General features: G+C 40.7%; 1 protein-coding gene and 1 pseudogene across 6 annotated transcripts in view; both read right to left on the minus strand.

Moving 5' to 3' along the window:
• Positions 1-3,333: 3,333 nt before the first annotated feature.
• The window catches only part of RASGRP3 (RAS guanyl releasing protein 3), a 111,776-nt gene continuing 87,471 nt past the window's right edge, over positions 3,334-27,638 (minus strand). For 5 of the 6 annotated variants that reach the window (XM_061155613.1, XM_061155615.1, XM_061155616.1 and 2 more), the window contains 8 exons: positions 25,205-25,282; positions 20,830-20,946; positions 16,805-16,920; positions 13,901-14,048; positions 8,325-8,361; positions 6,007-6,132; positions 5,305-5,669; positions 3,334-3,747 (listed from right to left, as the gene is read on the minus strand). In XM_061155613.1, the coding sequence (XP_061011596.1) occupies positions 3,739-3,747; positions 5,305-5,669; positions 6,007-6,132; positions 8,325-8,361; positions 13,901-14,048; positions 16,805-16,920; positions 20,830-20,946; positions 25,205-25,282 (996 nt within the window). In that variant the 3' untranslated portion in view covers positions 3,334-3,738. The remainder of the gene's footprint in view (positions 3,748-5,304; positions 5,670-6,006; positions 6,133-8,324; positions 8,362-13,900; positions 14,049-16,804; positions 16,921-20,829; positions 20,947-25,204; positions 25,283-27,638) is intronic. The other variant, XM_061155617.1, reaches the window with a different exon arrangement.
• Positions 18,624-18,729, minus strand: LOC133065759 (U4 spliceosomal RNA; annotated as a pseudogene).

Consider the following 27,638-nt stretch of genomic DNA (forward strand, 5'->3'; position numbering starts at 1 on the left):
TCAAGGTTTAACACACCTCATTTTGTTGCTGGGTTTTGGTTGAGCCATAACTGCTCCATCCCTCCTTTTACTTTTTTTTTTTTTAAAGCCATTCTATTTTTAAGGCATTAGGGTCCACTGCTTTATAGAATGCCCTGTGTGATGCTTTCCTTATGCTATTTTGTGTAAACTGCAAGTCACTTAGATTCTGAATAGATGTGAATTCCAACGTGGTTGCCATTAACCTCTTAAGAAGAGAATAAATATTTTTGTTCGAGGTCTGAGTACTCTCTAAACTTCAGCAAGCAAGTTTTGGATGAAGCATGGAGGAAGCAGTTTTCTGATGAACCTTAAATTCAAGTAGTTTCCTATCATTACCACCTTCAGTAGTTATAGAATACATTGCAGATGTCAAATAAATGGAGTACTTTTTATTTAAAAAGTTAAGTTTTATTTTCCTTTTGTATCCCTGTAGTAAAATAAATTCTTTCAAAAGGTCAACCTCTAAAGCACCTTTATACTTTGATCTTTTTCTCTCAGTTTATTTACATTTTACCCATTTAGTTTCTTAATCTCATCTACCTATTTTCAAACAGAGTGAGAATAACCAATGTTAGAAAACAGAACAGAGCTGACCCTATATACACACAGTGCCAGGAATAAAAAATAAAACCCTGTGAATATTTCCTTGTTTAATTCTTCTTTGACACAAAATTTAGTTAAATGTTGGATTTAGAGCCTCCAAAGAACAGAGTCATGTAAGTGTGTAGTCTGAAGACAAGTTTAGAAAAGAACCCTATTTGACTATAAGATAATATTCTTATAAGGTCTTTACAAAGTACTTTTACTTGTATTATTAGACTTGATCTTTAAAACTCTGTAAGGTAGAAGGCTTTCTCCGTGGCTTAGGGGTAAAAAATCCACCTGCAATGCAGGAAACAAGGGTTTGATCCCTGGGTCAGGAAGATCCCCTGGAGGAGGAAATGGCAACCCACTCTAGTATTCTTGCCTGGAAAATCCCATGGACAGAGGCGCCTAGAGGGCTACAGTCCGTGGGGTCGCAGAGTTGGACGTGACTGAGCAAATGAACACACACACAGAAGGTAGTTGAAGAAGGTGGTGAAATCTCTCCTTTTCAAATGTGAAAACAGGCTCAAATATATGTACATAACTTGCCCAGGATCTCATGACTACAACTGGCAGAGATGGGATTTAATCTGGCTGTGGATTGCATGCCAAAGGTGTGCTGTGGGAATCTCATTTGACTGAATTTACCTCTTCAGTCAAAACTCCAGATATTTATCTTCAGGATGCTTAAGCTTCCTGCCATCAGTAACAGTTCGGCACTTCCTTCTGTAGGAGTCCTGCCTTCATTGTCAAATAACAAACTTCTTTGATTTTTGGAGAGACTCTGTTACCATGGAAATCTGGGCACATTATTACTTCAGGAAACAGTCTCTCCACATAAAGTGTTCAAAATATCAATTAGGATCACTCTTTAGACAGATCTGGAAAAACATCAATCCAGTTTGCACATCTTCCAATGAAGACTCAGTTGCTGTGTCTAGTATTTCCTTTGTGTGTGTTTGCTCAAGTATGTCCCACTCTGTGACCCTCTGGACTGTAGCCTTCCAGGCTCCTCTGTCCATGGGATTTTTCAGCAAGAATACTGGAGTGAGTTGCCATTTCCTCCTTCAGGGAATCTTCCTGACCCAGGGATCAAATCTGTGTCTCCTATGTCTCCTGCATTGCAGGTAGATTCTTTACCTGCTAAGCCATCGGGGAAGCCCATTCGTATCTAATAATACTCATTGGTTTTGTTTTTGTTTTTGCCACATGGCGTGAGTGGTCTCAGTTCCCAACCAGGGATTGAACCTGGGCCATGGAAGCAGTGAAAGCACTGAATCCTAACCACTAGCCATGTATATATATAAACACACATATACAAAATAATTTATATACATATATACACACAAATATGCTTGTTTTATTATTTTTTTGGTTTGTTTTTACTCGTTTCATTTTAGTATCTTTCTAACAGGAAGGCTGACCATATAAAACTTTCTGTATATTTGAAATCTCAAAAATAATCCAAACTAAATGGCAAGTGAAATAACTGCTTTGAGACAAAAAATAAGTCTTAACATTCCTTAACAACAACATAAGACATAGAAGAAAGTTTTCTTATACTTAAATTACCATTTTCTGTTATTAATTTTGGTAACATGTATTTCGTTGCATTTATGAATAGGAATATAGAGTATATATACATAGAACCAATGCTGAGAATGGCTGTTTGCTTTCTGAGGTGCTTGCAAATGGTGGGTTCTTATATTTTCTAGCTTAATCACAACCCCTCACCTAGTAACTTTATTTAATTTGCATTATCTTTGCAAATTGATCTCTGGATCTGTTTGGCCTGATTAAGTCAGTTCTAGCGAACTTGAAACAGTATTTTAGAGAGTCACCTTGCCTTAACATGCACAGACTCTCATCTCCAAGGGGAGAGATGAAGGATTGCTCCTCTTTGTGCATCTAACACAGGACCTTCCCAGAGCAGGTACTCAACAAGTGTTTGCTGAACAGAACTGTCTTCATTTACCTAATAGAAAGTGAGAAGAAAGGCATTTCTTTATTGAAGCAACTGCCCCCAAAGAAACTCCGTCTTAACGTGGATTGCTCCCAGATGCAGACCAGTGTGCCTCTGTGGATCCAGCCTCTGACTGGTCCTTGGTAGCAGGTCATTCTCCTCACCCCTAGGCTCAAACCCATCTCTATTTTTCAATATCTTGAAAACCAAGTGCTTTCTGCTAATTCATCATGTAAGAAACAGACCCGTGTCTAGTAATGCTGAGTCAAAGGAAGATACTCAAAATACTGATACTTTAAAAGTTTAAATGAAATGTTAATCAGAGGCAGTTTGTGGTGATTTGCTTTCTATGTCTCTCCTTTTTTTTTTTAACCATGGATGGCAGTTTCTTAGGAAGAGCATGCCAAAAACTTGAATTGATTTTTTTCATTGCTATTGACACTTCTTAATAGCAGTCTTAGGAAAGATGGCTAAACATAGTCAGATGGGACAAGTATTTAGTGAATTTTTCCCCATGGCAATTATAAATATTAGGGGAGTTTTCATGGATGTATCATGGCTACCTAGTGATGCAGAATTAGTAAGACATATGATTATAAAAGTGTGGCTTGTTGCACATTGTATGGTAAGAACAATGTAAACAGCTTCTCCTTGCAACAAATCATTATTAGAAGAACCACTGCATTCCAAGCCTGGAAGAGCTTCCTTGTCTCTCAAGAAAATGTTAAGTCCTCGTCCCGTCCAAAAAGCACACAAAAACACCATTAAATCGACTTCTTGTTAAATGCCCACCTTAGAAGTTTATAAAAACACTGAAGTAACATTCTCACAGAAAAGTAAAGTCTGAGTTTAGAGAATGAATATCAAGTACATGGCCAAAAGCTTCCATTTCATCCGTATATAAATGGCTCTAGAGAAAGGAGCGAAAATCACCAACTACATAACATCTCTCTGTGGCACCTCACTTGGATCAGGGGAGGAGGAAATAAATAGTTCATAGGGTAAATCCTCTGGCCCATAGTTCAGTCATAGATCCCACAGTGTCACAAGCCAGTAAATGTCCAGATATCTTTTCAGATAACTTCCTGAGCGTTGGAGTGTTCTTCAGAGTTTCTTTTCTTACTTCTTCCAAATGCCAACACAATTGCCTTCAGTGTCCTCAGCTGAAGTCAGCCATCCTGCAATATGAATCAGAACCTGTTGTACCACGAGATCTCTCTTGGTAAAATAAAACTATCCCCAGAAAGCAATTTATCAGATAATTTTGAGGGAACCTCACAAATGACCAGTATTTTGTGCTCTCAAGATTTAGAGAGAATTAAAAGATCATGTAATCCACCCAGCACATGGTGTAAATGTTCTTAATTTAGATTGTAGTGGCAGTTGTGCAACTCTGTGAATATACGAAAACCCACTGAATTATATACTTTAGATGGGGAAATGTTATAGTACACAAATTATATCTCAATAAAGCTGTTTTAAAAGTTATTGTTATAAGAGGGAAACAATGGCTCAGCAGGAACTTACAATAAACTTCATATGACTGACGATCATGTGTGGCATCCTTACTGTCTTCAATGAGGAAGGAATTTTGGTTAAAGGTCATTGACATTTTTCTCATCATAGATAACTATGGAGACTGTGCTGAGATCTCCCGATGACAAGTGGAATGTGGAGGTCCAATCACAAGAATAAAGAGCATCGGCTTGATCCAGTAGGATCTCTGACTAACCTAATATTCTGTTTATGATTCAGGAGGGAGGCAATGGCTGCCTTCCATGACATTGCTTTAAAGGTTAGGAATATGACACCAATTTCCTCAAATCCTTTTCTTAATACACTCTAGACTGTTGACTAATAAATTTATCTAAGTTCATCTTGAATCAATTTATATTTTCAGCTTGTAACACATTCCATATGCTTCCCAATTTGCTTTGGATGATTTGAGCATCATTTTTGTGTGGAGGCAAAGGCTCTTATAGAATCCTGAAGCCCACACACCTCTGATATTCACCACCCTCTCCCCCATGATGCTGTCAAAAGGCTTTTCTTTTTTTTAAGTAGGAGCAAGAGTTTCCAACTCTCCTCTGTCTGCAAACTTTTTGCTTCCAATGCCTTCTCTGAGGAAGGGCCCTGATTCTAGTTGGAAAACTAGTAGCTAGTGGGCATAGTGTACTGATAGATTGGATACACACAAGGGTCCCTGGACATCACATCAGTACACAGACAGGAAAATCTTCGCTGAGTTTTAGACCCCATTCAGTTCAGGTGTTTTGTTTTTTTTTTTAATTTTTATTTATTTATTTATTTTTTTGATGCAGACCATTTTCAAAGCCTATGTTGAATTTGTTACAATATTGTTTCTGTCTTATGTTTGGTTTTTTGGCCATGAGGCATGTGGGATCTTACTTCCCTGACCAGGGATCAAACCCACATTGCCTGCATTGGAAGGTGAAATCCTAACCACTGGACCACCAGGAAGTCCCTTGGTTCAATTTTATACATGATGAAACTGAGGTCCAAGGAGAAGAGACCATTTGTCCAGAGTCACATAATTAGCCAACAGCAAGACTAAAAGTGATATGTCTTTAAAAAAACAAAAGTGATATATCTTGATTCCCAGCCATTCTGCTCTCAAAACTACCAGGGTGGCCTTGTAGATTTGCAATAATACTCATCTCAGTCCCTTTCTGCTTCCCTCTTCTGATTTTATTTGTGGTTTGACCAGCACTGACCTCACCATCCTGTTTGGTCTCATCCATGTCTGCTTCATCCTGGTCAGGTTCGAACGTGGTGCCTCGGTCAACAACATCCACACCAGCCTGCACCCTGGGCTTCTCATTTTCCCACTTGGCAAAGCCTTTGTCCTTTGCTGCTTTGTCGTGGAACTTGGACTTCATTTTGGGGAAGGTGTGGGACCCTGAGTCCCCCCAGCCAGCCTCTGACCACACAGGCTCAGTCTGGGTAGCCTGGCTGGTGGTGGCCCGCTGCAGCCGCACGGAGATCTTGCCAGAGGAGCCTGTGACCAGTGTGATGGCTCTGCTGTCCAGGTCTCGGTGTCCAGCAGTGACACCAGGGAACTCAAACACCTCATCCTGCACTGGAAGGGGAAAGCTTACTGTGATTATTGTGATTATTTGACATCCGACTGCTTCATAGCAAACGGTCAAAGTGGTTGCAGACAACAGGAGTCCAAAGGGCAAGGTCCTACAGGAGCAGATCAGAGGCGGAGTGAAATTGGCCTCAGGTTATTGAGACCTGAAAGCAGAAAGCAGCGTGTGCAGTTCAAGGGTTTTTAGCCACTGCTGCTCACCCTGAAGAAGACCTTTGTGTTTATAACGTCTCTGACCAGTTTTAGATCCAGAACTCAGCCAAGGTGCAGGACTGGAAGGTGAGCAGAGAGAAATCACAGTAGGAAAGAAAGTAGAAGACATTACCTGGGGGCAACGAGGGACTTCCAGGCAGTGACCCATGACTGCTGCCCAAGGAGGGTGCCCGGGCAAACCTCCTGCAGGCCAGAACCAGGAGGTCTTTGCACTGTTTATGACAGTTGGCTCCACAATCTGAAACAACCCAAAGCATCACAGGTGATTAGTGTGAACCTCGTGTGTTGGGTGCTGACCAGGTTTCCAGGGTGGTCTTTGGGCTGTCAGGACTCCCCTCCCCCACCCTCGTTTCTGTGTTTAATCTCAGATCCACAGGGTGTGTCTAGGGGCAGTAAAAGGGCCAACAGGACTCTCTTCCCTTCCTGGGGTTCCTACAGTTTCTCATATTTGTTCTGTTGCTTCTTCTTGACAGTTCATTAAAGTGCTGGGGCAGCCTAAGAGAAGGAGTTGCCTTTGTCCCCAAACTAGACGTAAATTACATGGGACTGGGGTTCTTCTCCAGACCGAGATCCGTTCCCCACAAATGCACACCCTGAGCCAGAACGAGGGTGAGAAGCCTCAGCATCTACCCTCTCCCAGGACCTACTGCTGCCTCTCATTACTAACAGCAAGGCATCCCTCCATTCAGGATGTGTCTGCATTTTCTATTCTTCTTCATGTCCCCAGACCTTTTCCAGAGCAAGTGATTTCATCTTTCACTTCCTCTCTTGGCACAGAAACAGAAGACAAGGTGAGCTTATGCTCAGTAAACATGTTTCATTGACTGTGGCTTGGAAATGGCAAGCAGCAGACCCTGTGATCGTCCCATGAGATGCTTTAGTTAAGAAAGTAGATATTAATTGCTACTTGGGGTAGAAAATTTTGGCCACTTTGGAAGATAACAGCATAATTACTTCCTATGATACAATGACAGTTCTACATTCCTCTTAGAATCACTAGACAGATACGATCATTTTAAAGGGTATATTTCTCTCTCACCATCAAAAAGGAGCTTTCTCATTATTTTCAAAACAAACCGTTTCCCTCTAAAGCAGTGATCCCCAAACTTTTTGGCACCAGTGACCAGTTTCTTCATGGAAGACAATGTTTCCACAGACCAGGGGTAGGGAAGATGGTTTGGGGATGATTCAAGCACATTACATTTACCGTGCACTTTATTTATAATCTAATGCTGCTGCTGATCTGACAGCAGGTACTGGTCTGCAGCCTGGAGACTGGCTGACTGCAGTCCTAAGTGGTCTAGTTTCAAATGGTTTTGTAATGACATCATGGAAAGATCAAATTGTAATGATGTTTGGTCTGTTTTAATTAGACTTTTCACTCTATGTATCTTTAAGAGAAAATACCATATGAGCAGAGATCTTAGGGTTTAATTGGTTTTCATCTTCATAAAATTGTATGTGTGTGTGTCTGTCTGTCGGTCTGTCTAGGGCATAAGGGGGAGAAATGAGTATCTTTGCTGCTTGAAAGGAACAATTCAAGTTAGACTAAGATAACTGATTCAGAAAATTAAAGGGAATTTTTTTTTTTCCTGAGCACTAAAGTGTGACTCCCAGAGAGGTTTAAGGAAGCTCCCTACTCTTTGTAAAATGAGAGCCAAATACTGAAAGATAGCTAGAGAAAAAAAGGCATCACAGGGAACATTATTAATCTGAAGGCATTCTGTGATTACAATATTCCTTTTGTGGTTTTATTATACTCTTCAAGAGCATTATCAGATTCTTAAAAGAACCAGTATGAACAGTTTGCATAATACATAATACATATTACATAATTATATGTAATAATCTTTTATCTACAAGTAGCAACAAAAGTATCTAAAATTTGCATTTATTAAATATATATTTATTCAATTGCTATAGATTTCAATTAAATGGGGGGAGTATATGAACAAATTGACTGAAAAGGGCAAAAGTGTCTCCTCTTCTCTCATCATCATCTGTAATCTAGTAGAGACAGGACTAGCTATGTGAGAGCCGAAAGAGATGCGTATGTATTACAGAAATGAGCATGGGTTCTCTTTTTTCCCTTGAAGGACAAAGTTCTTATATACAGTATTTCCATTGGGCTTGCTCTCCTCAGAAATCCCACCTTGAATGTGTGCTAATGATGATCAGGACACCTTAGAGATAGGGGTCAGATGTGTGTGGGATGATAAGTGTAGTTTGCTTGGGATAAAATTCCAGCCTGGGCTCTCCGAAATGAAATGTCAGGGAGTCCTTTCCTAGACACATTAACTCTTCAGTTGCCAGTAGCCCCACAGCCCCAGGTTCTCCAAGATGCCCAAAGCTTTTAAGTTTCCATCAGACAACTATGACTTCTGCCCCAAATGTCACATTTAAAATTTTAACAAAATAACATTTACATACCTTTGCATTTGTATCCTTGCTTGATTATGCCCCAGAGCTGTAACAAAAAGACAAAGGAATGTCAGGGAATCTGAAGAGAAATCTGGAAAGAAAACAAGGCCGCAGAGAAGGAAGTCCTGGGAAGCGCGATGACTGGCAGTGCACAAACAGGATGTGGCTGCTCCTGACACCCTTCCTGTCAGATAGAAGGACCCTCTCCCGGCCCACTCCAGCTGGAGCAATAACAGGAGTTTGGCTTCCGTTTTCTTTCTGGGAGCCAAACGGGAGCTGGGATGGGAAGCTGATACTGGTGAATTTATTGGACTCTGTTGTGATGCGCGCTCAGCAAAATTCACAGAAAGATTTTGTCCCTCTGCCTTGGGAAGCCCTCGATCCCTCTGGTTTCCTTTCCTTTTCTTTTCTTTTTTTTTTTTAAATTAGGGTACAGTTACTTTACAACTCTAGTTATGCTTGTTTGTGCTGCTCAGCAAAGTGAATCGGCTATATATATATACACATATATCTCTCCCTCTTGAGCCTTCCTCCTATGCCCACTCCTCATGCCATCCAACTAGGCCGCCGCCAAGCACCCACTGAGGTCCCCGCGCTGAACCGTAGGTTCCCACTAGCTGTGTCTCACGCGTGGCAGTGCACACACACCTAGTCCCAACCTTCCAATTCCCACTGCTCTGGCGCCCCCTACAGGAAATTAAGGGCTTCCTGGGTAACTCAGCTGGTGAAAAATCCACCTGCAATTCAGGAGACCCCAGTTCGTTTCCTGGGTGGGGAAGTTCCCCCGACAAAGGGGTAGGCTACCCACTTTAGTGTTCTTGGGATTCCCTTGTGGCTCAGACGGTAAAGAATCCACCTGCAATGGGGAGGCCTGGGTTCGATGCTTGGGGTGGGAAGATCCCCCAGGGCAGAGCATGACAACCCACTCTAGTATTGTTGCCTGGAGAATCCCCATAGACCGAGGAGCCTGGTGGGCTACAGTCCACAGGGTCACAAAGAGTGGGACACGACTGAGCAGCTAGGCACAGCACAGCACACAGCACGGGAAAGTAAGCAACCCAGCAAACCATCCTACTAAAGCATTTGAATTTTGCGTGGTTATTTTCTGAGAAGCATTTCTGCCTTGATGGAACACAAAAGAGGAAAAGATCTTGCATCTGTTCATGTCATTATTCTCTCCATGTGCCCGGGGTATGGTCTGTGCCCGGGCTGTGCCAACCCAGGTAGAAGTTGTGCCAACCCAGGTAGGATGGAGGAAGTGACAAGGGAGTGTCTGCCCAGGCACTTGAGGATTATTATCATGGTGACTGTCCTCACAAGCCCCTGCCTCGCTGTAACCTCCGTGAAGAAGGGCGCTGCCCACATTCTTTCTCAGGCCTCCTGCAGCCCTTGCATATGGGAACCAGGGACATCAGGAGCAGGGAGCATGGATGAATTAAATGGGCTTAGCCCTAAAGTTGGAGAAGCTCCATTCCTAACCTCTTTGTGGTTAGGCTGAGTGACTGATATCTACCTAATGAAATCATTTTGATAGAAACAGGGCTGGTAGGGGCTATTGACACAGACGGGGGTGTTGTACACAATGTGTTATAGGAGAACAATGCCCTGAGTGTGGGCATCATGGCCCTAGGAGAAGAGAAAGTAGTAAGGAAGGTTGCTCCTTACTCTCTTTCTGACAAGGAAATCCCACCAGTGGTGAGTGATTCCTTTGAGCCTGAAAAGTAATTTGTTCCTTCAGAAAACATTACAAATGTCTCTTGGGACAAGGTAATATTTTGCCTTGGAGACAGGAAGGATTATTAAGACAACTAACTGGAAGCAAGGCCTCAGGTGTCTCGGATGACTGGAAGAGGCATGGGGAGGTGTCACTGCAGAAAAGGAAGTGGGTAGGTAAGCCAATCACATCTGTCAGAACTGTAAGGATCTTTATGATAATCAAGTTTGCTTCCCTTTTATAAAAGGTGAGTGTCATGATGCAGGAAGTCAAATGCTTTGCAAGGTCCCACATCTGGGAAACTTTGTGGGTATGAGAAAATGTTTCCTCACAGAGCCCTTGGTCTTTGTAATAACAAAAATAACAGTGATAGCATTGAATGAACTCTTGCTATGTGAAGGGCAGTTTCACAAAGTGAGTAATGAGTAAGCTATGTGTAGCAATTCATTTACTGCTCACAATATCCCTGTGCTTTGTCGCTCGTCATGTCTGATTCTGCGAACCCATGGACTGTAGCCTGCCAGGCTCCTCTGTCCCTGGGGGTTCTCCAGGCAAGAATATTGGAGTGGGTTGCCATGCCCTCCTCCAGATCCTTATGAGATAGGTAATGATAATTATATCATTTTTACAGATAAGGAGACTGAGCTACAGAGAGGTAAAGTCACTTGACAAGATCTCATAGCTAGTCAGTAAGGAAAGAAGAAGGTGAAGAATGTGTCACTTGAGGAAAGACAGGAAGCCATGGATCCTGGGTGTTTAGCATGAGATCAGAGCAAAAGCCACTGATCTAGGACAAGAGAGGATAAGGTTTAAGAAGCATTTGATTATCTGGCTATAGCATGTTATTAGCACAGCTGCAGAAACTGCTAAATGCTAAAAAAGATAAAGTCAAGCATGAGACACATGAGGAGGGCAAGTAAGAGCATTGCTTGCTAATGCTTACTTAAGAACCAGGAGACAACACGAGGCAGAAAGAGGCTCTGGGTCAGCATACAAGCCAAGGACAGGAGAGGATACTTCCCAAAGCCCTTTGACTGTGAGATCTCAGGCTCTTGTAGGGGTGATTGTTTGTGGTGGAAGGAGTGCTGGACTGAGCATCAGGAGACCAGAATATGAGTCATGATTCTGCTGCTCATGATCCATGTGACCTTAGGGAAGTCACTTAACTTCTCCGGAGTTCAAAGTAAGGGAATTAGCAAAACGCTGTCAGCTTTGGAATTCTAATTCTAAAATCAATGTTTTTCAAGCAGTGTCTGTTTGCCTTCCTTACCCTCAAAATGGAATTTATTTCAAAAGTATGTGGTCCAGGCACTAAAAAATAGTTCCTTCTATTCCCCCATAAGTCCCTTCAATGCCCATGTAGAACATGATATTTTATAAATCCCTTTGAAAACCAATGAGGTTTTTTTTTAATATGCCTGTGTAAAAATCAACTCAAATTGTAGCAATGAAATTAAGTGTATTTTGGAAAGTAAAAAGGGCTATTAAAACTATAAATGAATTAATTTCAATTAAACTCCAAAAGTATCAAGGCACACTAAAAAACAAAGAGAGAAGGATTTACTTTGAGCTCTGTGGCATGCAACATCTGATATCATTTACTCATCACAACAACATGACAGGTAAGTCTTAACCCTTTCTTACAAATAGGAAAATAGAGACTCAGAGATGATCTGTAACTTGGTCAAGGACACAGAGTTAAGGGCAGAATTGAGATTCAGAGTTCTGGACTCCAAGTCCAGAGCGTTCTACCTGATCACAGCTACATCTAAAACCTAGTGCAGCAAATGCACTGTGAAGAGTTGAGGAGGGGAGTGTGGAAGCTCCAAGAATCCTACCTTGTTGTTCCCCTCCATGGAAGGGAGAGACATCCAGAAGCACTGGGGAGCAGAGATAAGACCTTGAGGTTTGATAAGGACCTACCAACTCTCACACCACGCCAGGGTCAAAGTCTCAACTTGACTTTTGGCTGAGCTGGGCCCTGGCCAAAGAAATTCCCTGGGCCTCCCTCTGCAGTAGAGAGTTGCACATGGCTCTATCCCACTCCCACTCAAGCATTTTTCAGGTCTAGACACAGGCAAAACTCCCCCTCAGAAGAGAGAAACATGAAAAAGGAGATGTATTTGTTTGATGATCAAGTGGTCAGGTGACACAATCCCAATGGCATAGCTGGTAAGAGAACCTCTCTTTCCCTGGGGTGGGCGAAGAAAGCTGTTAGGCTGGCCTTGCCCCTTGACCACAGCAGCTGCTATGATCACATCTTTGATGTAACCACTGCCTCTAAATTTATCCATTCTCAGAGGGATGCTTGAATAGAAACTCCTGCCCTTCAGCTCCTCAAAGCCAGTTATTCAAGAATGAAAGTGGTAGTCCAGTGGTACTCTGCCTTGCAATGCAGGGGATGGGGTTTCAATCCCTGATCAAGGAACTAAGATCCCACATGACTCAGGGCAACTAAGCCTTCTGACTGCAACTACTGAACCATGCAGTACAACTAGAGAGAAGCCCATGTGTGGCATGAAGTACTCGCCTGCTTCAACTAAGATCTGCCACAGAAAAAAAGTAAATAAATAAATATTAAACTGTCTTTTTAAAAGAATGAAAGGGGAAAATGTAATTTAGTGGGAGCTTATATGATATCAGCTATGAATTTTGTGTGGGTCCACAGCGGGACATGACTGCTGAATGAAGCTAACAAAACTGAGTTGGCACCTCAACAAATGCCTCTCCCCTGGCTGCTGGGCTACCCTCGTGTAGGTACCACATCCATCTTTTATTACTAGGATATCAATTAGAAGATGTTCAGAGCTCAAGGGTCTTTGTTTAATACAAAGGCCAAACCTGATCTTAACTGCCAAAGAATCATCAAACACGGGAAATGATGTGTACAACCCTCCTTTGTTGCAGTGGTGTAGGTACAACCAGAATACCTGCATTTGAGTCTCAGATCTGGTCATTATTGGCTGTGAAATCTGGGGAGAATTGGGTTATCCACTCTGGACCTCCCTCCCTTCATACACAAATGGGGAGAGTAAAATGCCCACCTTGTGGGCTAGTTATGCAGGTCAATTACACTAATGTCTCTAAATAGTTCATTCCTGTCAAATGCCAAGTAAATGTTATTTATTATTATAACCACCTTATCTTTGAAAAGATTTTTTTTCCTTTCTGAGCTATGAATTATTGAGCCATGTCATGATAGATTTCTAGTGATTGACACCATATAAAACAAGAACTGGGAAGAGCTGGCTATGAGAAATACCCCACTTAGTTGTACCCACTTAGTGATGATTGCCAGGGCTCACTGGGCAGAACCTTTCCCTGGCAGGTAAGAACAGTCAAACTGCTCTCTTGAGTTAATAGTCCTCACCAACCGTCCCTGTCTTCACCAGCCCTGCATTCCTAGAAAAAGTATGGTTCAACCTGTTGCTGCTGCTGCTAAGTCGCTTCAGTCATGTCCGACTCTGTACGAACCCATAGATAGCAACCCACCAGGCTCCACCGTCCCTGGGATTCTCCAGGCAAGAACATTGGAGTGGGCTGCCATTTCCTTCTCCAATGCATGAAAGTGAAAAGTGAAAGTGGAATCGCTTAGTCGTGTCCGACTCTTTGCGACCCTATGGTCTGCAGCCCACCAGGCTCCTCCCTCCATGGGATTTTCCAGGCAAGAGCACCAGAGTGGGCTGCCATTGCCTTCTCCAAGCTCAACCTGCAGCTCTTGCTTTTAATCAGATGTTTCATTTCAGGGAGCCATTGTGGTTTACATGATCTAAGACAGACCATGGACTCTGTTATTGGACCATTTTCCCACATTCTCAGAATACTGCACAAATCACCACATACAAGTGAAAACACTGAAAAACAGACTTACAAATCCTGCACAGTGTTCACAGAAGGTTGGCTTGAGATAGGTCATCTCCTGAAAATTATGGACAAATCCTGGTCCCATTTTACAGTGTAGTTGGGACTTAGCTCTCAGGAAGTAAGCCATCATCTCATCCTTACTGATCAGGCCATCCCTGTGAAGAGAACCAAGAAAAGAGGGCTCTTTAAACACACGCCGCTCAGTCGTTGCCACACTTAAATCACTCACCTCCCAAACCTCTGTGACCAAAGCAGGTGGGAATGTTCGCTATCCTGTTCACATATTCACATCTGAAAGGAGAGGACCTCAAAGGACGGCTTTCAGTGCAGAGTGTGTGTGGGGTGGGGGGCTGGGGGTGGGGGGGTGGTGACTTGTGCGCTGTAGCACAGAAAGTCAGAAGATTTACCAATAGTGGCTTCCGGAAGGACATCTCCTTTCTAGCCTTTGCCTCATAATAGGGTTTGCAAGAATCAAGTTGCTGGAGAAAGGCAGAAAACCATGATAACTGGACCCACCATTCTCAAATTTTTCCACCTGATGTTGTCCAGATCACTACCATTGGTAACCTTTTCATTCATGTCTTATTGGCACACAGACCATTCACTAGAGTGATTCTCCCAGATCTTCTTCACATAGAACCTCTGGTTCCACTTACCACTGCACACCCTGACTCCTTGTTTACCAAGAGACCCCATCAAATCCACTGACGTAGGTGAACTTCATGTTGCCGTCTCGCTACATCAGCTTGTGTTGAAGACCACATCCTTCTGTGCCAATTCAGAATTCCGTTATCTCTCATCTGTCCTTTCTTGGGGTCATTCTCCCACCTCCACCCACCCCACCCCCGTCTCCAGGACACTGCTCCTTCTAAGTTCTGCTCCATCTTGTCAGCCACTCCTTCTTCTGTTTACAAATACACTCAGGATGTCTCCTCCTTAAAAAGGTCTTTCCTTACTCCTGCCTCCAGTTCCAATACTTGTCTTTTCTCTCTTACTCCTGAAGTTTTTCGGAGGAGTATTCAGTAGACATTTTTTTCCATTTCCTTCAATTACTCTTTTCCTCCAAATAATCAGGTTTCTAATTCACCATTCTACTGAAGCTGTCACAGTAACATCCTCAGTGGCCTTTTCTCATTCCTTGAACTTGCTGACCTCCTGGCAGCATGTGACATGGGGACAGGATTCCCCCTTTTTGATATCCCTTCTCCATGCTCCCCAGTGATTCCATGTAGCCATGGCTCCCTTCCGCCTCTTCTGCTCCTCCTTCTCTAGCTCTTCTGAAGGATCCATGTCTTTCAGCTTCTGCACGTGGGGAGAGGAGTCCCTGAAGCCACTTTCCCAGGCCCCATGCTCACGTTCCTCTAAAGTTTCCTATCAGAGGGACTTCCCTGATGGTCCAGGGGTTAAGACTCTGTGCTGCCTCTGCAGGGGGTGTGGATTCGATCCCTGGTCTGAGAACTAGATCCCACATGCTGTGCAGTGGGACCAAGAGATTTTTTTTTTTAATTAAAATATAAACTTTCCCATCAGAATGTGCTCACACTCCTGGGACTCTAGCTCACACCACTGGACTGAAGACCTGACTATCTCTGTCTCCTGCCCTGATTGTTCTCTTGAATCTTGGTGCCGTATTTTCAACAACCTGCTAGAATCTTCTCCTGGATGGTCCACTTTCCTCTCAAAATCAACATATCTAAGCATGTCTGACAAGAAATCATGTAGGGATGCTTTAAACCTTCATTTTTAGGGAAGATTATTATATTTTTAGGAAAAAATATATGTATTTGCTGGGACAGACTCAGTTCCATCTAAAGAATGGCAGAGTAAGAAAATGAAGACTGGAAAGTGATTTTAAGTTCATATTCTACATACATGTTACTGACAGAAACAAACAGGGAAGAAGTGGGTAGTCAGCAGATAATTTAAAGTCAGCAGATAATTTAAACTTGATTTTATAAGAGAAGTTTATGTTTCTAATAATTTATTTTAAAAGTATAGAAGTATTTTTAAAGTATGTCTCTGATCTAGTTATACAGTGAAGATAGATTAAGGTTTTAAGATGTTTATGATAAGTTACCAAGGCTTTCCCTGTGCTGAATCACTTACAGGTTTAACTTTTTAAAAATTTCTCACACCAACACAAATATTAGAGGATTTTAATATGATATAATTTGGATATATAACCAAAATAAAATCCAGTATTTCATTACAGATAATTTTTAAACTAGGAGCTAATCTCACATAATTAAAAATGAAGTGATAAAATTATTAATGTCAGAGTTTCTTGCCAATTTTAAAAAAAATTTAACGATCCAGTTTTAGCCTCTAAAGTTACTTAATCTCTCAAAAATCATTTGAAGCTAAAGAGAAACATATTTTTCCTTTGTTTCTCAAGACAGCATTTGAGCTAGCAAAGACAAAAAGCCTGGACACTTTCTGGCTATCTGTACCTGTCACCTGCTCACCTGTAGCTGAACACCGTAAGTAATCTAAAAAAAAAAATCTTACTAACTTGATGATTTTTAAGATTACTCCCTGGTCCAGTGATGATGAAGACTCTACTGTACTAGACCTAACTATAATTAGCCTCTATTCTTTTTTTTCTGGAGGTTTTGGGGTTGATGATAGTTCATCTGCTAAGTAGTAGCAGTAATATGTGAAATGGAGAGCTGGGCTAATTTGTACGTGACCCTCTACTTAACACTAACAATGTGATCTGCCTTGTGATTCTATCCAACCAGTCATGTTCATGGACACCAAGAAAAAACAGCAAAAAGTTAGACATATCTCATTAAATCACTAGGATCAATGCTTTTAGGATATAAATTAGAGAGAGACTTTTTTGCTCTCCTTTGATAGTAATTTTCTGCTTCAGGACACCTGCATTATAATATAACAAAATTAAACTTACTGATCTTTGTCCAGCACACAAAAGGAATCCAAGAAGGGAAAATTGGCAGCTATACTTTCAAAGTCTTCTTGGGAGATATACCCATCATGGTCATGGTCGTAGTTCCTAAACACAGACTGCAAAGGAAAGACAAATATTTATTGAATGACTATTTATGAGGCAGCCTCTGAACTTGTTATTGGGAAAGCATAATTAAGCATACTATTTTTTCTATCAATGAGCTTGAAATCTAGTGGGAGATAACAAAATTGAGAGGCCTTTATGGTATAATGAGATAAGTGCGATGCTGAAGATAAAGGCAGAATGCTATAAGGGGAGGTGGAGATAAATTTTTAAATATTTCCTGAAGAAAGCAAGGTCTAAACCAAGACCTCTGGGTTGAGTAGGAGTGAGGCTGGTGAATTTACAAATACCAACACCATGACAATAGAAAGTGAAACTTTAAATGTTAAATTATCTCAAAAATCAAAGTATACATGTAATGCAATTCCAATAAAAATCCCAGTGGGAATTTGTTTTAAATGAACAAATTAATTCTAAAGTTCCAATAGAAGTAACATGTTGAAAATAGCCTAAAATTGTTAAAGATGAGTAGTAATGACCTCAGGCAAGGGAAACAAAAGCAAAAACAAACAACTGGGACTATATCAAACTAAAAAGCTTTTGCACAGGGAAGGAAACGTCAACAAAATGAAAAGGCCACCTACTGAATAGGAGAAGTTATTTGCAAATGATACATCTTAAAAGGGGATAATATTCAAAATATACAAAGAACTGACCAAAAAAAATTTTTTTTAAGGCAGAGGACCTGAATAGACATTTTTCTAAAGAAGATTCACAGATGGTCAACAGACATGAAAAAATGCTCGATATCACTCATCGCTCATCTCAGGGAAATGCAAATAAAAACCACAATGAGATACCACTTCACACCTGTCAGAATGGCTCTTATCAAAAAGACAACAAACAACAACTGCTGTTGAGGATGCAGAGAAAAGGGAACCCTCATGTGCTGTTTTTGGTGGGATTATAAAATGGTGCAGCCACTATGAAAACAGTAAGGAGGCTCCTCAAAAAATTAAAAATAGAACTATCATACAATCCATCAATTCCTTTTTGTGTATTTCTTCCAAAGAAAACAAAAATATCTGTTTTTAAAAAGACATATACACCCCTATGTTCATTCCAGCATTATTTACAATAACCAAGATATGGAAGCAACCTAAGTGTTGAGTGAATAAGGAAGATGTGATATATGAATAAACTGGAATAGATTCAGCCATAAAAAAAGGATGCAAACTTGCCATTATTTGACAACATGGAAAGACTTTAGAATATTATGCTAAGTGGAATAAGTCAGGCAGAGAAAGTCAAATATCATATGATTTCACTTATATGTAGGATTCAAAAAACAAATGAACAAACAAAATTAAAACAGAAACAGACTCATAGATACAGAGAACAAACAGGTGGTTGCCAGAGGTGAGGGGAGTGGGAGGATGAAAGAATAGGCAAGAGAAATTAAGAGGTGAAAACTTCCAGTTTTGACATGGGATGGAAAGCACAGCTTGGGGAATACAGTCAATAATATTTTAATATCGTTGTATTGTGACAGTTGGTAACCAGACTTATTATGGTGATCATTTTATAATGTGTAGAAATGTCAAATACCTAGAACACCTAGAAGGTCAATTATACTTCAAATAAAAAAACTGAGGAGCAATGAGAGACAGTGTACCTTATCAGAAATCAAAGCTACATTAGCCAAAACAACATGGTATTATAACTTAGTAGAGACAGTACAGTCTCGAAACAGATCTATATATATATATAAGAATTCAGAGTTCTTTTTTTTTTTTTTCAATTAGCAATAATCGCACCTCGGATAAACCTCATTGACTACGATACTGCCACTGCGCAAAGCTGAATTCAGAGTTCTTAAACAAGTTTGCTCAAAGATATACATGTATATATGTGCATGTGTGTGTGTATGTATGGAGGGAGTAGAATAAAGTCATACAAGATCATCTACAAGTTATCAGTGATTATCCCTAGGCAGAAGAAATACCAAGACCTGAAAGTAAAACTTTCTACTTTCTATGTTTTAGGTAACACATTAATATTCACAATGTTTCTGGCTTTTTTTTTTTTTGGCCTAACCGCATGGCTTGTAAGATCTTAATTCCCCAACCAGGGACTGAACCTGGGGCCAGTGAGAGTGCTGAGTCCTAACCACTGGACTTCCAATGGAATTCCCCTGGCTTTCTTTATAATCAGAGAAAAATAAAAAAGAATTTTCTATTGCCCTCTTAGGATTTAAAAAAAATTTGTGAGTTCTCCCTGCAAACACATGTATGCAAATACTTGACTTAGAGTCTAGCTGTAATGAATCTCTGTCTCTTTCCCTGTGGTTTCTATTATATTTTATCTGTATTGCCTTAGGTTGCAGGCTGATTCAGGAGTATTTTGGGAAGTAGGCAATGAATAAATGAACAAATTACTTCATTAAAATATGACTGTTTGGCATCATTGTAAGTTTATCCATAGATAACTGAACTTTTTTTGTAAGTTTCATTTTCAGTACTTATTCAAACCAAAACTGCTTAAAATTTAACTATTATGGAGTGCTTACAATGTATCTTTTAATACCCATATTTATACAGACAGTGTTAGATTTTTTGTGGAATAAAACTCATTATGGAAATTCAAGTAAAACCCAGTCATTTATTTGATTAAATTAGTGGTACTCAACCTATCAAAACCGGGTCAACCTTTCCCCATGAAATTGGAATTAGAGAAAAGAGATAAAGTACTGAGGGGCAAAATAGACTCTGCAGGTGGAGCAAAGAAGGCCTGTCTGCAGAGAATGGAGTGAGCATGCAGAGAAAAGCAGACATAAGAGTAGGAGAGAGAATACCTCTTTTATTTCTTGATTCTAGACTTTCCTGAGCCACAATTCCATGTCCCTGGATCCTCTGCCCACTTTCTCTGGCTCCAAGTGGGGTCTGTCACTACCACATCATCATGTGGTCCCCCCTGGACCTTATGGCTTTCTCATCATCTTCCCTCACCCCTTCCTCCCTTTCTGCCTCACATGCTCCATGAAACTTTTCTATCAGCACCTCACGGTTTTGTGGATGAGCCAAGATGTAGAACATTCTTTTTCTGTCAACATTCTTTCCCAGCAAAGAGTACATTCTATACCAAAGACTTGTTTCTATTGTACCTGAGGATATACTGATCCTAGAAGGTAGATGTGTAATCAATAATCACAGTTTCTAGCACCTGAGAAAGGCACTTTCCATCTTTCCCACATTGGTGCATCTACTCTTTGTTTCCATGGAAAACTCTGACATCATCTTGCCCTTCATTAGTGATGTTTCTTACCTAAATGGTATTATGTTGCTGTGTCATAGACCTCCATACATACAAAGCTGATGAAACAATTTCCTTGCAGGATTTTCCTCCTACCCTCAGGTAACCAATTTATCAAGCATTTTATTATGATCCACGTGGGTTGTTTCTTGTTGTTTTTTGACTGCATTGGGTCTTCATTGTGGCACATGGGCTTAGAAGTTGCAGCTCACAGGCTTAAACTGCCCTGTGGCCTGTGGGATATTAGTGCCCCCACCAGGGATTGAACCCGCATCCTCTGCATTGGAAGGTGGATTCTTAACCGCTGGACCACCAGGAAAGTCCCCCCATGTGGATTTTTAATGAGTAGATTCTAACCTTCAAACAGTCCTTTGGGTTGCAGGGGCAATGACAAATGTGCCAAATGCCTGGGGAAGACAGGAGTTCTAAGTAGCTGTGAGTATTTGGACAAGTGAGAACCCACAGAAAGAAAGGAGAAAGGGGGCCTTCCTGGGAGAGTCTTCCCCCAGAAACCATGGCCAGGCAGAGCTAAGTGTCTGTTGAATTTCTCCTACCTGCCAGAGGGCTGTTTTAATGGACTCCAGCTGATACCTAGGCTGGTACCAGAGAACATTCTGGAAAGAGAAAGGGGCCTCCTAGGGCTCACTTACCTCAACTAATTTCCTTATGTGCTTGTTGATGACTGTAGGATCTGGCTTCGGCATCACTCCTGAGGCCCACTCCAGGGGCACCACAGGCTTGGTGGGCGTTGTAGGGGAGGTAGGCTGCTGACAGAAAACACACACATTAAAAAAAAGTTTTTTGATTAATTTTTTAAATTGGAGTATGATTGCTTTAGAGTGTTGTGTTAGTTTCTGCTGTATAACAACGTCAGTCAGCTCCGTGTGTGCATATATCCCCTCCTTCTTGTGGCTGCCTCCTGCCTTCCACCTTCAGCCCACCCCTCTAGGTCATCACAGAGGATCAAGCTAAATTTCCTGTGCCAGACAGCAGCTTCCCACTAGCTAGCTATTTTACACATGGAAAACACACACGTTTTTCAACTTTATCTGGGACCTTGAGCAATCTGGACCAGGGACACTGAGAAAGACATATGAGTTTTGCATGTTCACATCAGTAGAAAATTATATTTGTGTCGCACTTAAATGTTTTTAAAACAAGCATCAACGAAAACATTGTTAATGGAATATTTTGTCGGTAGAATCTAATCTGTAACCAAATACATATTTGGATAGTGTGTTTTGTTTAGCAGGAGCCTAGATTGCATTATTTTAGGTGGAGAAAAAACATTGCTCATCCAAAAATCCTATCCAAGTTCCCTAAATAATACTAAAACACTGGTAAACATCTCTATAACATTCCATACAGTTTTGGGGGGTTTTTTTTGTATAATGGAAAGCCTATGAAACATCAGTTATCTAACTCTTTAATACTCAGGGCTAGTGATAAATTAGGTGTGTGCGGCAAGCAGGCCGCAGTGCACAGCCAAGTTTATGCCATCTTGCCAGCATCTCTCTCAATATGCTTAATCACTTCTTGATGGTTTGAATAATCACTAGCTCCCTTGAGCCCTCTTCAGTGCAACTTGTTTTCTCCAAAGGTGTTACCACCTTCTTGCAAGATATTTTCACTTAAGAATGTGAGAAGATGGTGGCAATAATGCATAATACGTTTATACGACACAAGCACAAAACAGCCCTATCAGGAGACCAGCCAAGAGTGCTGTGCACGTTGTGTCCTCTTCCTTGGACTCTCACGCAATGAAATATTTTTTCTGGCGCCTACGTACAAACATGCATTAGCAGATTTTTTTTTTTTTAATTGGACACTGAGTTTGGAACAAACATTTTTGCAAGGGGAGCTGAGGTGTAACTATATGGTTTTACGCCTCTACTAATGTTGTAAGGTGGATGTGGGCTACAAATAAAACAAAAAATATCTGCCATCTGAATATGGTCACCCTTTCACACAGTCTCTCTCTCTCTCACACACACACACACACACACACACTCCCATCTCAGCTCTTTCAGTCAAGTCTTTCATCTTATTGATATGACAAAGGACTAAACCCTTGGTTCCCTTGGTACTTGGTCAAGGAGGGGGGTACCCTCTCCCCAAAGCACTTTCATAAACTCAGAGGGATACCAGAAGATATTTCAAACTTCCAAGGGAAATATAGCTATACTCAACAGTTGTTGGACTCCACACAAACTACAAAATTCACACATTAAATCTCGCTATGTTTCTACCAATGATATCATATCTTTGTGAAGCAAAAAACCAATCTGGAACAAGCAATAAGGATAACAGTATCAATATGATTCCAAGATTTAAGAAATTGTACAATGCCTAACATTAGTATTTGTGGTTATTTAAGAATGAAATAAAAATAATATCTTTTTCAGTGTGTGTTTTTCAAGCAGGTACTAAGTCATTAGAATATCAATGTTTATACATATTTAGTTACTTGGACCTAACTATTCTATAAGTAGAAAAATAAGGCATTTCTTTTGACCTAGAGGTAGCATGAAAAAGCTAAGACATGAAGTAAAACAAAAACTAAGGAGGCACAGAGGATGCCATTGTGAACAGAAGAAGGTCAAGAAGCTCTGAGACTAAGTAGGTGAGGTTGGCCAGCTCTAGCTTTAAGCACGCTAAAGCTACAGGCTCTCAGTAATAATCTTGACTGGAAATTGTTAGCTACTTCCCAACACGCATCAAACACTAAATACAAAATAGGATGACATTCCACTTCGAGAAGAGACAGAAAGGGATTGGGAAATGTGTTTTCATAGAATTTTCATTTTAGGGGGCTTCCCTGGTGGAGTGGTAAAGAATATGCCTGCCAATGCAGGACACAGGGGTCTGATCCCTGGGTCAGGAAGATTCCCCTGGAGAAGGAAATGGCAACCCGCTCCAGTATACTTGCCTGGAGAATCCTAAGGACAGAAGAGCCTGGTGGGTTACAGCCCATGGGGTCATAAAAGAGTTGGACATGACTGAGCGACTAAACAACACAGGATTTTAGCACTTGGAAAGGTCTTCAAAAGCTTCTGCTTTGATAAGAGATAAAAACCCTTTTTTGGGACTTCCCTGGTAGTCCCGTGGCTAAGACTCCATGCTTCCAATGTAGGGGGCCCAGGTTCAATTCCTGGTCAGGGAACTATATCCTATGTTTTGCAAAGATCCCATTTGCCACAACTGGGACCTGGTGCAATCAAATAAAAAAATACTTTTTAAAGATTTATATATATATATATAATGGAAATATCTCCTAAAATTGGCAAAACTTGATACTGAAAATAAAGTAAATCTAAAGGGCACAAATCAGGCATGTATGCTAACATGGTCCTACCCTGTTTCTGAACAAGAGATGGTGGGGAAATGATGAGAAGCATCATAGGAAAAAGCACAGGTGATGAAGCCAGACAGTCCCAAGAGGAATCCAAATTCTCCTGCTTACTGGCTGTGTCGAAGATACCTATGCTCACTAGACTCTGTGAGTTATCTCATTGCTTAACAGAGTCAATGAGATAACATACATATTATGACCTGCCAGGCATTCAACAACCAACAGGCAGCAATTAAGACGCCTGGTTACAGATAAAGGAAGGTGTCAGGAGGTGGCAATGCTGTGTACGCACGTACAGGACAGCTTCATCACACCAGAGCTATGGAATGAAAGAGAAGCTTATGAATTCCCTTTTTCAGTAACATTACTTTTCTTTCTTGCTTGTATTTGTGCTCAGTTGTGTCCGACTCTTTGTGACCCCATGGACTGTAGCGTGCCAGTCTCCTCTGTCCATGGGATTTCCCAGGCAAGAACACTGGAGTGGGTTGTCATTTCTTATTCTAGGGGATCTTTCCGACCTGGGGATCAAACCTTCATCTCCTGCATTGGCAGGCAGATTCTTTACCACTGCACCACCTGGGAAGTCCACCTTTCTTTCTAGCTCTCTTTATCATGCTAATTTTGAAGAGTCTGGCCCTAATCCCTCCCTTTGTCTGTGCTGTATCTTTCCATAAGGCTGAGTTCTGCAGTGTCCCCAGAAGATGAGCCTCTTGGGACTGGCAAGGAGGGGAACATAGTGATGGAAACACCACTCATTATTTTAAGAACAGATGCTACTGGGTCAACTGACTCACACTCAAGTTTATGCTCTCCCACCTGCCCTTCGCTGTGAACAGCATTCACAGTCATTCTGCCTCTTTCAGTTCAATGGTTCAGAATTGTAGTGGGTATTATCAGATGGACAGACTTGGAGTCTAGAGTTGCTGGCAACACACCACAGAACTCAACTGGAATGAAGGTAATGAACGAGACATTTGTAAGAAAACTGATCTCAGGATATATATATATAAGAAACAGATAGAAATTTTTTCTTCATCATGCAAACTTCATCCTTATTGTAAGTTTCATATTCATCCTGATATTTTTCTTCCCAGTGTAAAACATATCTGAGCTACAGTCTACTTGCTAAAAGTAATGAGCAGTGTACACTCAGTAATACAATTTCTTCAATTCATTGTATAATGCTTCTTTACTGAGTCAACTATCAATTAAGTGAGGTGCTATCCTAATGAGATATTGAAATTCTGAGTTGGGTCAATCATTAGTAGAGAAATTTGTGATTTATGATTAGGGTATTTAAAATTTATTAAACCTAATTTTATGTTGAATAGGCTTTTAAAAAAGCCTGGAAGGGTCAGAATGATCTTTAACATTAAGACGAGTTATTATTACCACTTCTTTTCTTTTAGCCCTATATGTAGGTAGTTCTCAGAAGAAACATGGAAGATCAAGAATAAAACAGAGTAATTGGAAATGATGTTTTTCTTTATTAGCCTGTGAAGTGAAGAGATAATTATCTGTCAGGGCTAAGCTGTTCCACTGGTAAAATGAGAATATAGATTTTTTTATATTCCTCAATCTTTAGACCACATAGCACTATTGTAATGGGCAATTATTATAAATGACAAATAATGGTGTTTATCACTAATCCTTAGAGAGAAAGCAATACCTACCGATTTAGAATTTCTAGGCTCCAGAACCAGTGATAGTTTGTAAATATCATCTTCTGTGTGATAGAGGTCCAGAGAAAGCTACAACAAATTAGAAGGGATAAATCAGAATGCTGAATTATTTATTTACTTATTTACATTGCTGAAATTTCTTCAAACCAAATGCTTGGGGCCAACGTAGTGCACTGAACGTAGAACATTAAAAAGATAGCATGCTAAGGTGGAAATGAAATTTCAAAAAGAAAAAAGTTAAACCTAGTATGGTCATCAGCATTTAAGAACCATTGATTCAATTTCTCAATAATTATTGAGCAGTTCCTAAGAACCAAGCTCCTAAGAGCCAGAGATCAGGAATCCTTGATGTTATAGAATAGGACAAGTGCATAAAATAAGACTTGGACACGGAATCAGTGCTGTCTTAGAGGTTTGATTAGAGAACTGTAGAAATAAAGGAGCAATTAAAAGGTTTCTATTATTTCCGAGCATTGTGCTAGGTTCTGGTGATACAAAATGGTATAAAGTCATTTCTGCCCTCAAGGGCCTGACACTATTTGAATAAATAGGACCTGAACACAAAAAGATATATTCATATCAACAAAAGGCAACAAAAGCTAAATGCGAGGAAGCTGTCCCACGATAAGTGCTGTAGGAACTTTTCGTGGAGCAGCGTGTATAAGCATGGCGGAGAGGTTTTGGAGACCTGAGCTCAAATCCTAAGCCTGTCTCTAGTTAACTCTGTGATCTTGAGCCAGTTGTTTTCTCTCTGACCTTCAGTTTCCACTTCTGTAAAATGGGAGTGATCACAAAAATCCCTTATCTAACTGGATTTTTATCAGGATCAAACGAAATACTGCATGTAGACAACTTCACACAGGGCCTGGTAGACAGTGAAGTCTCAGGAAATGTAATCTGATGTTGTTGCTGTCATTGTTATTGTTACAGCTACTAAAACTACTCTTATTACTGTGTGGAGGGACCACGGAAGACTGAAAAGATCAGAATGGATTCACAGAGGAATTTGTAAACTGGGACCTTCCGAGAGAAAAAACAGGATAGGCAAGGATGACAACATATGCCAAGACTGAAGAGTACGGATAAAATCTATAAAACCTTAAAATGCATGGTCTCATTCACCTAAAACAGAATGCATAAGACTTAAATAAGCCTGGATAATTCCCATATATGCCCTTCACTGTTAAGATGAATCATACCATGGCATCATCAGGGAAGAGAACCATGTGCCCTATCCTTTCTCTGACCATTTAAGCATGAAAAATTTCCTTTAATATATTTCATCTAAAAATAAAAGCTTAGGGACTTCCCTGGGAGTCCAGTTGTTAAGAATAAGCATTCCAAAGTAGGGTACGCAGGTTCGATCTTTGGTTGGGGGACTAAGGCCACGCGCCACAGTTAAAGATTCCACCAGGCTGAGACGACGCACACCACCAAGAAACAGCCCGCAAGAGCCACAACTGAGACCCGACGCAGCCAAAAAAGTTAAATCGTTTTCTACCTAGGAAAAAATTCAAACTTTAAAAACTCAATTAAAAAAAGGTTTAGATAAATTAGATAAAGGCTTAATGTGTATGGGTATGGAATGAGAGGGAAGAGAAAGAAGAAGGAAGCAAGAGAAAACTCAGAGGCAAAGGATATCTTTGAAGAATTTATCTTTCTGTTTTATCTCATTTTAAAAAAAGAAGAAGCTGTCATTATAAAACGGCATTCTTGCAGCGTTCATTGAACAAATATTTATCGGCCACCTAATATATGGTGAGGACCATTCTAGTCACTATTCTACCTACTAAACATAACATGTAAGTTAAGAATTTCACTCATCTGATCATGTATTGCTTTACCTAGACTTTGTCATCTAAAGGTGTTTTCTGAGCATAATAAAATTGACAACTGACTTTACTACAAAATTACCCCAGTATCATTTCAGATCAGGAAAATCCTGCTCACAAAGAATGCACATTGTATTCACCTTCCCCTGAAGAGCGGTCACTTCTACCTCCAGGGGCCCTGACTTTTTGCTGGAAAGGAACTAGCCCCATGTCACAAACAAATGCTTTTAGGAGCCAGCCTACCGTATAACGGAGTAAAAGAAGATGTGTGAAAGGGAGATTGTGATAGAGACATTGGTACAACGGAGAATTTGGCAAAAGAGTTTTGCAATGTGATTAACTTGGGGATCTTTCCTCTTAGCCCAACAATAAGAAAAATTTGTGCTGGTAAGTGGAATCTGACCCTGGATCTCTGGGTTAGGGAAGCAAGGGGGCGGATGTGAGCTCTGATGAATGGGGGACAGCTACTACTCAGCTAAGGCAAACTGTCATCAGTCTGACAGTTGCCACATCTTCCAATTTATCAAAAGAAGTCACAGATCTGGACTGTTATATGAAATACTCCCATTTTAAGCACTAGCATCTAATAATAA

The sequence above is a fragment of the Dama dama genome, chromosome 11 (assembly GCF_033118175.1).
Source record: "Dama dama isolate Ldn47 chromosome 11, ASM3311817v1, whole genome shotgun sequence".
Classification (NCBI taxonomy): Eukaryota; Metazoa; Chordata; class Mammalia; order Artiodactyla; family Cervidae; genus Dama; species Dama dama.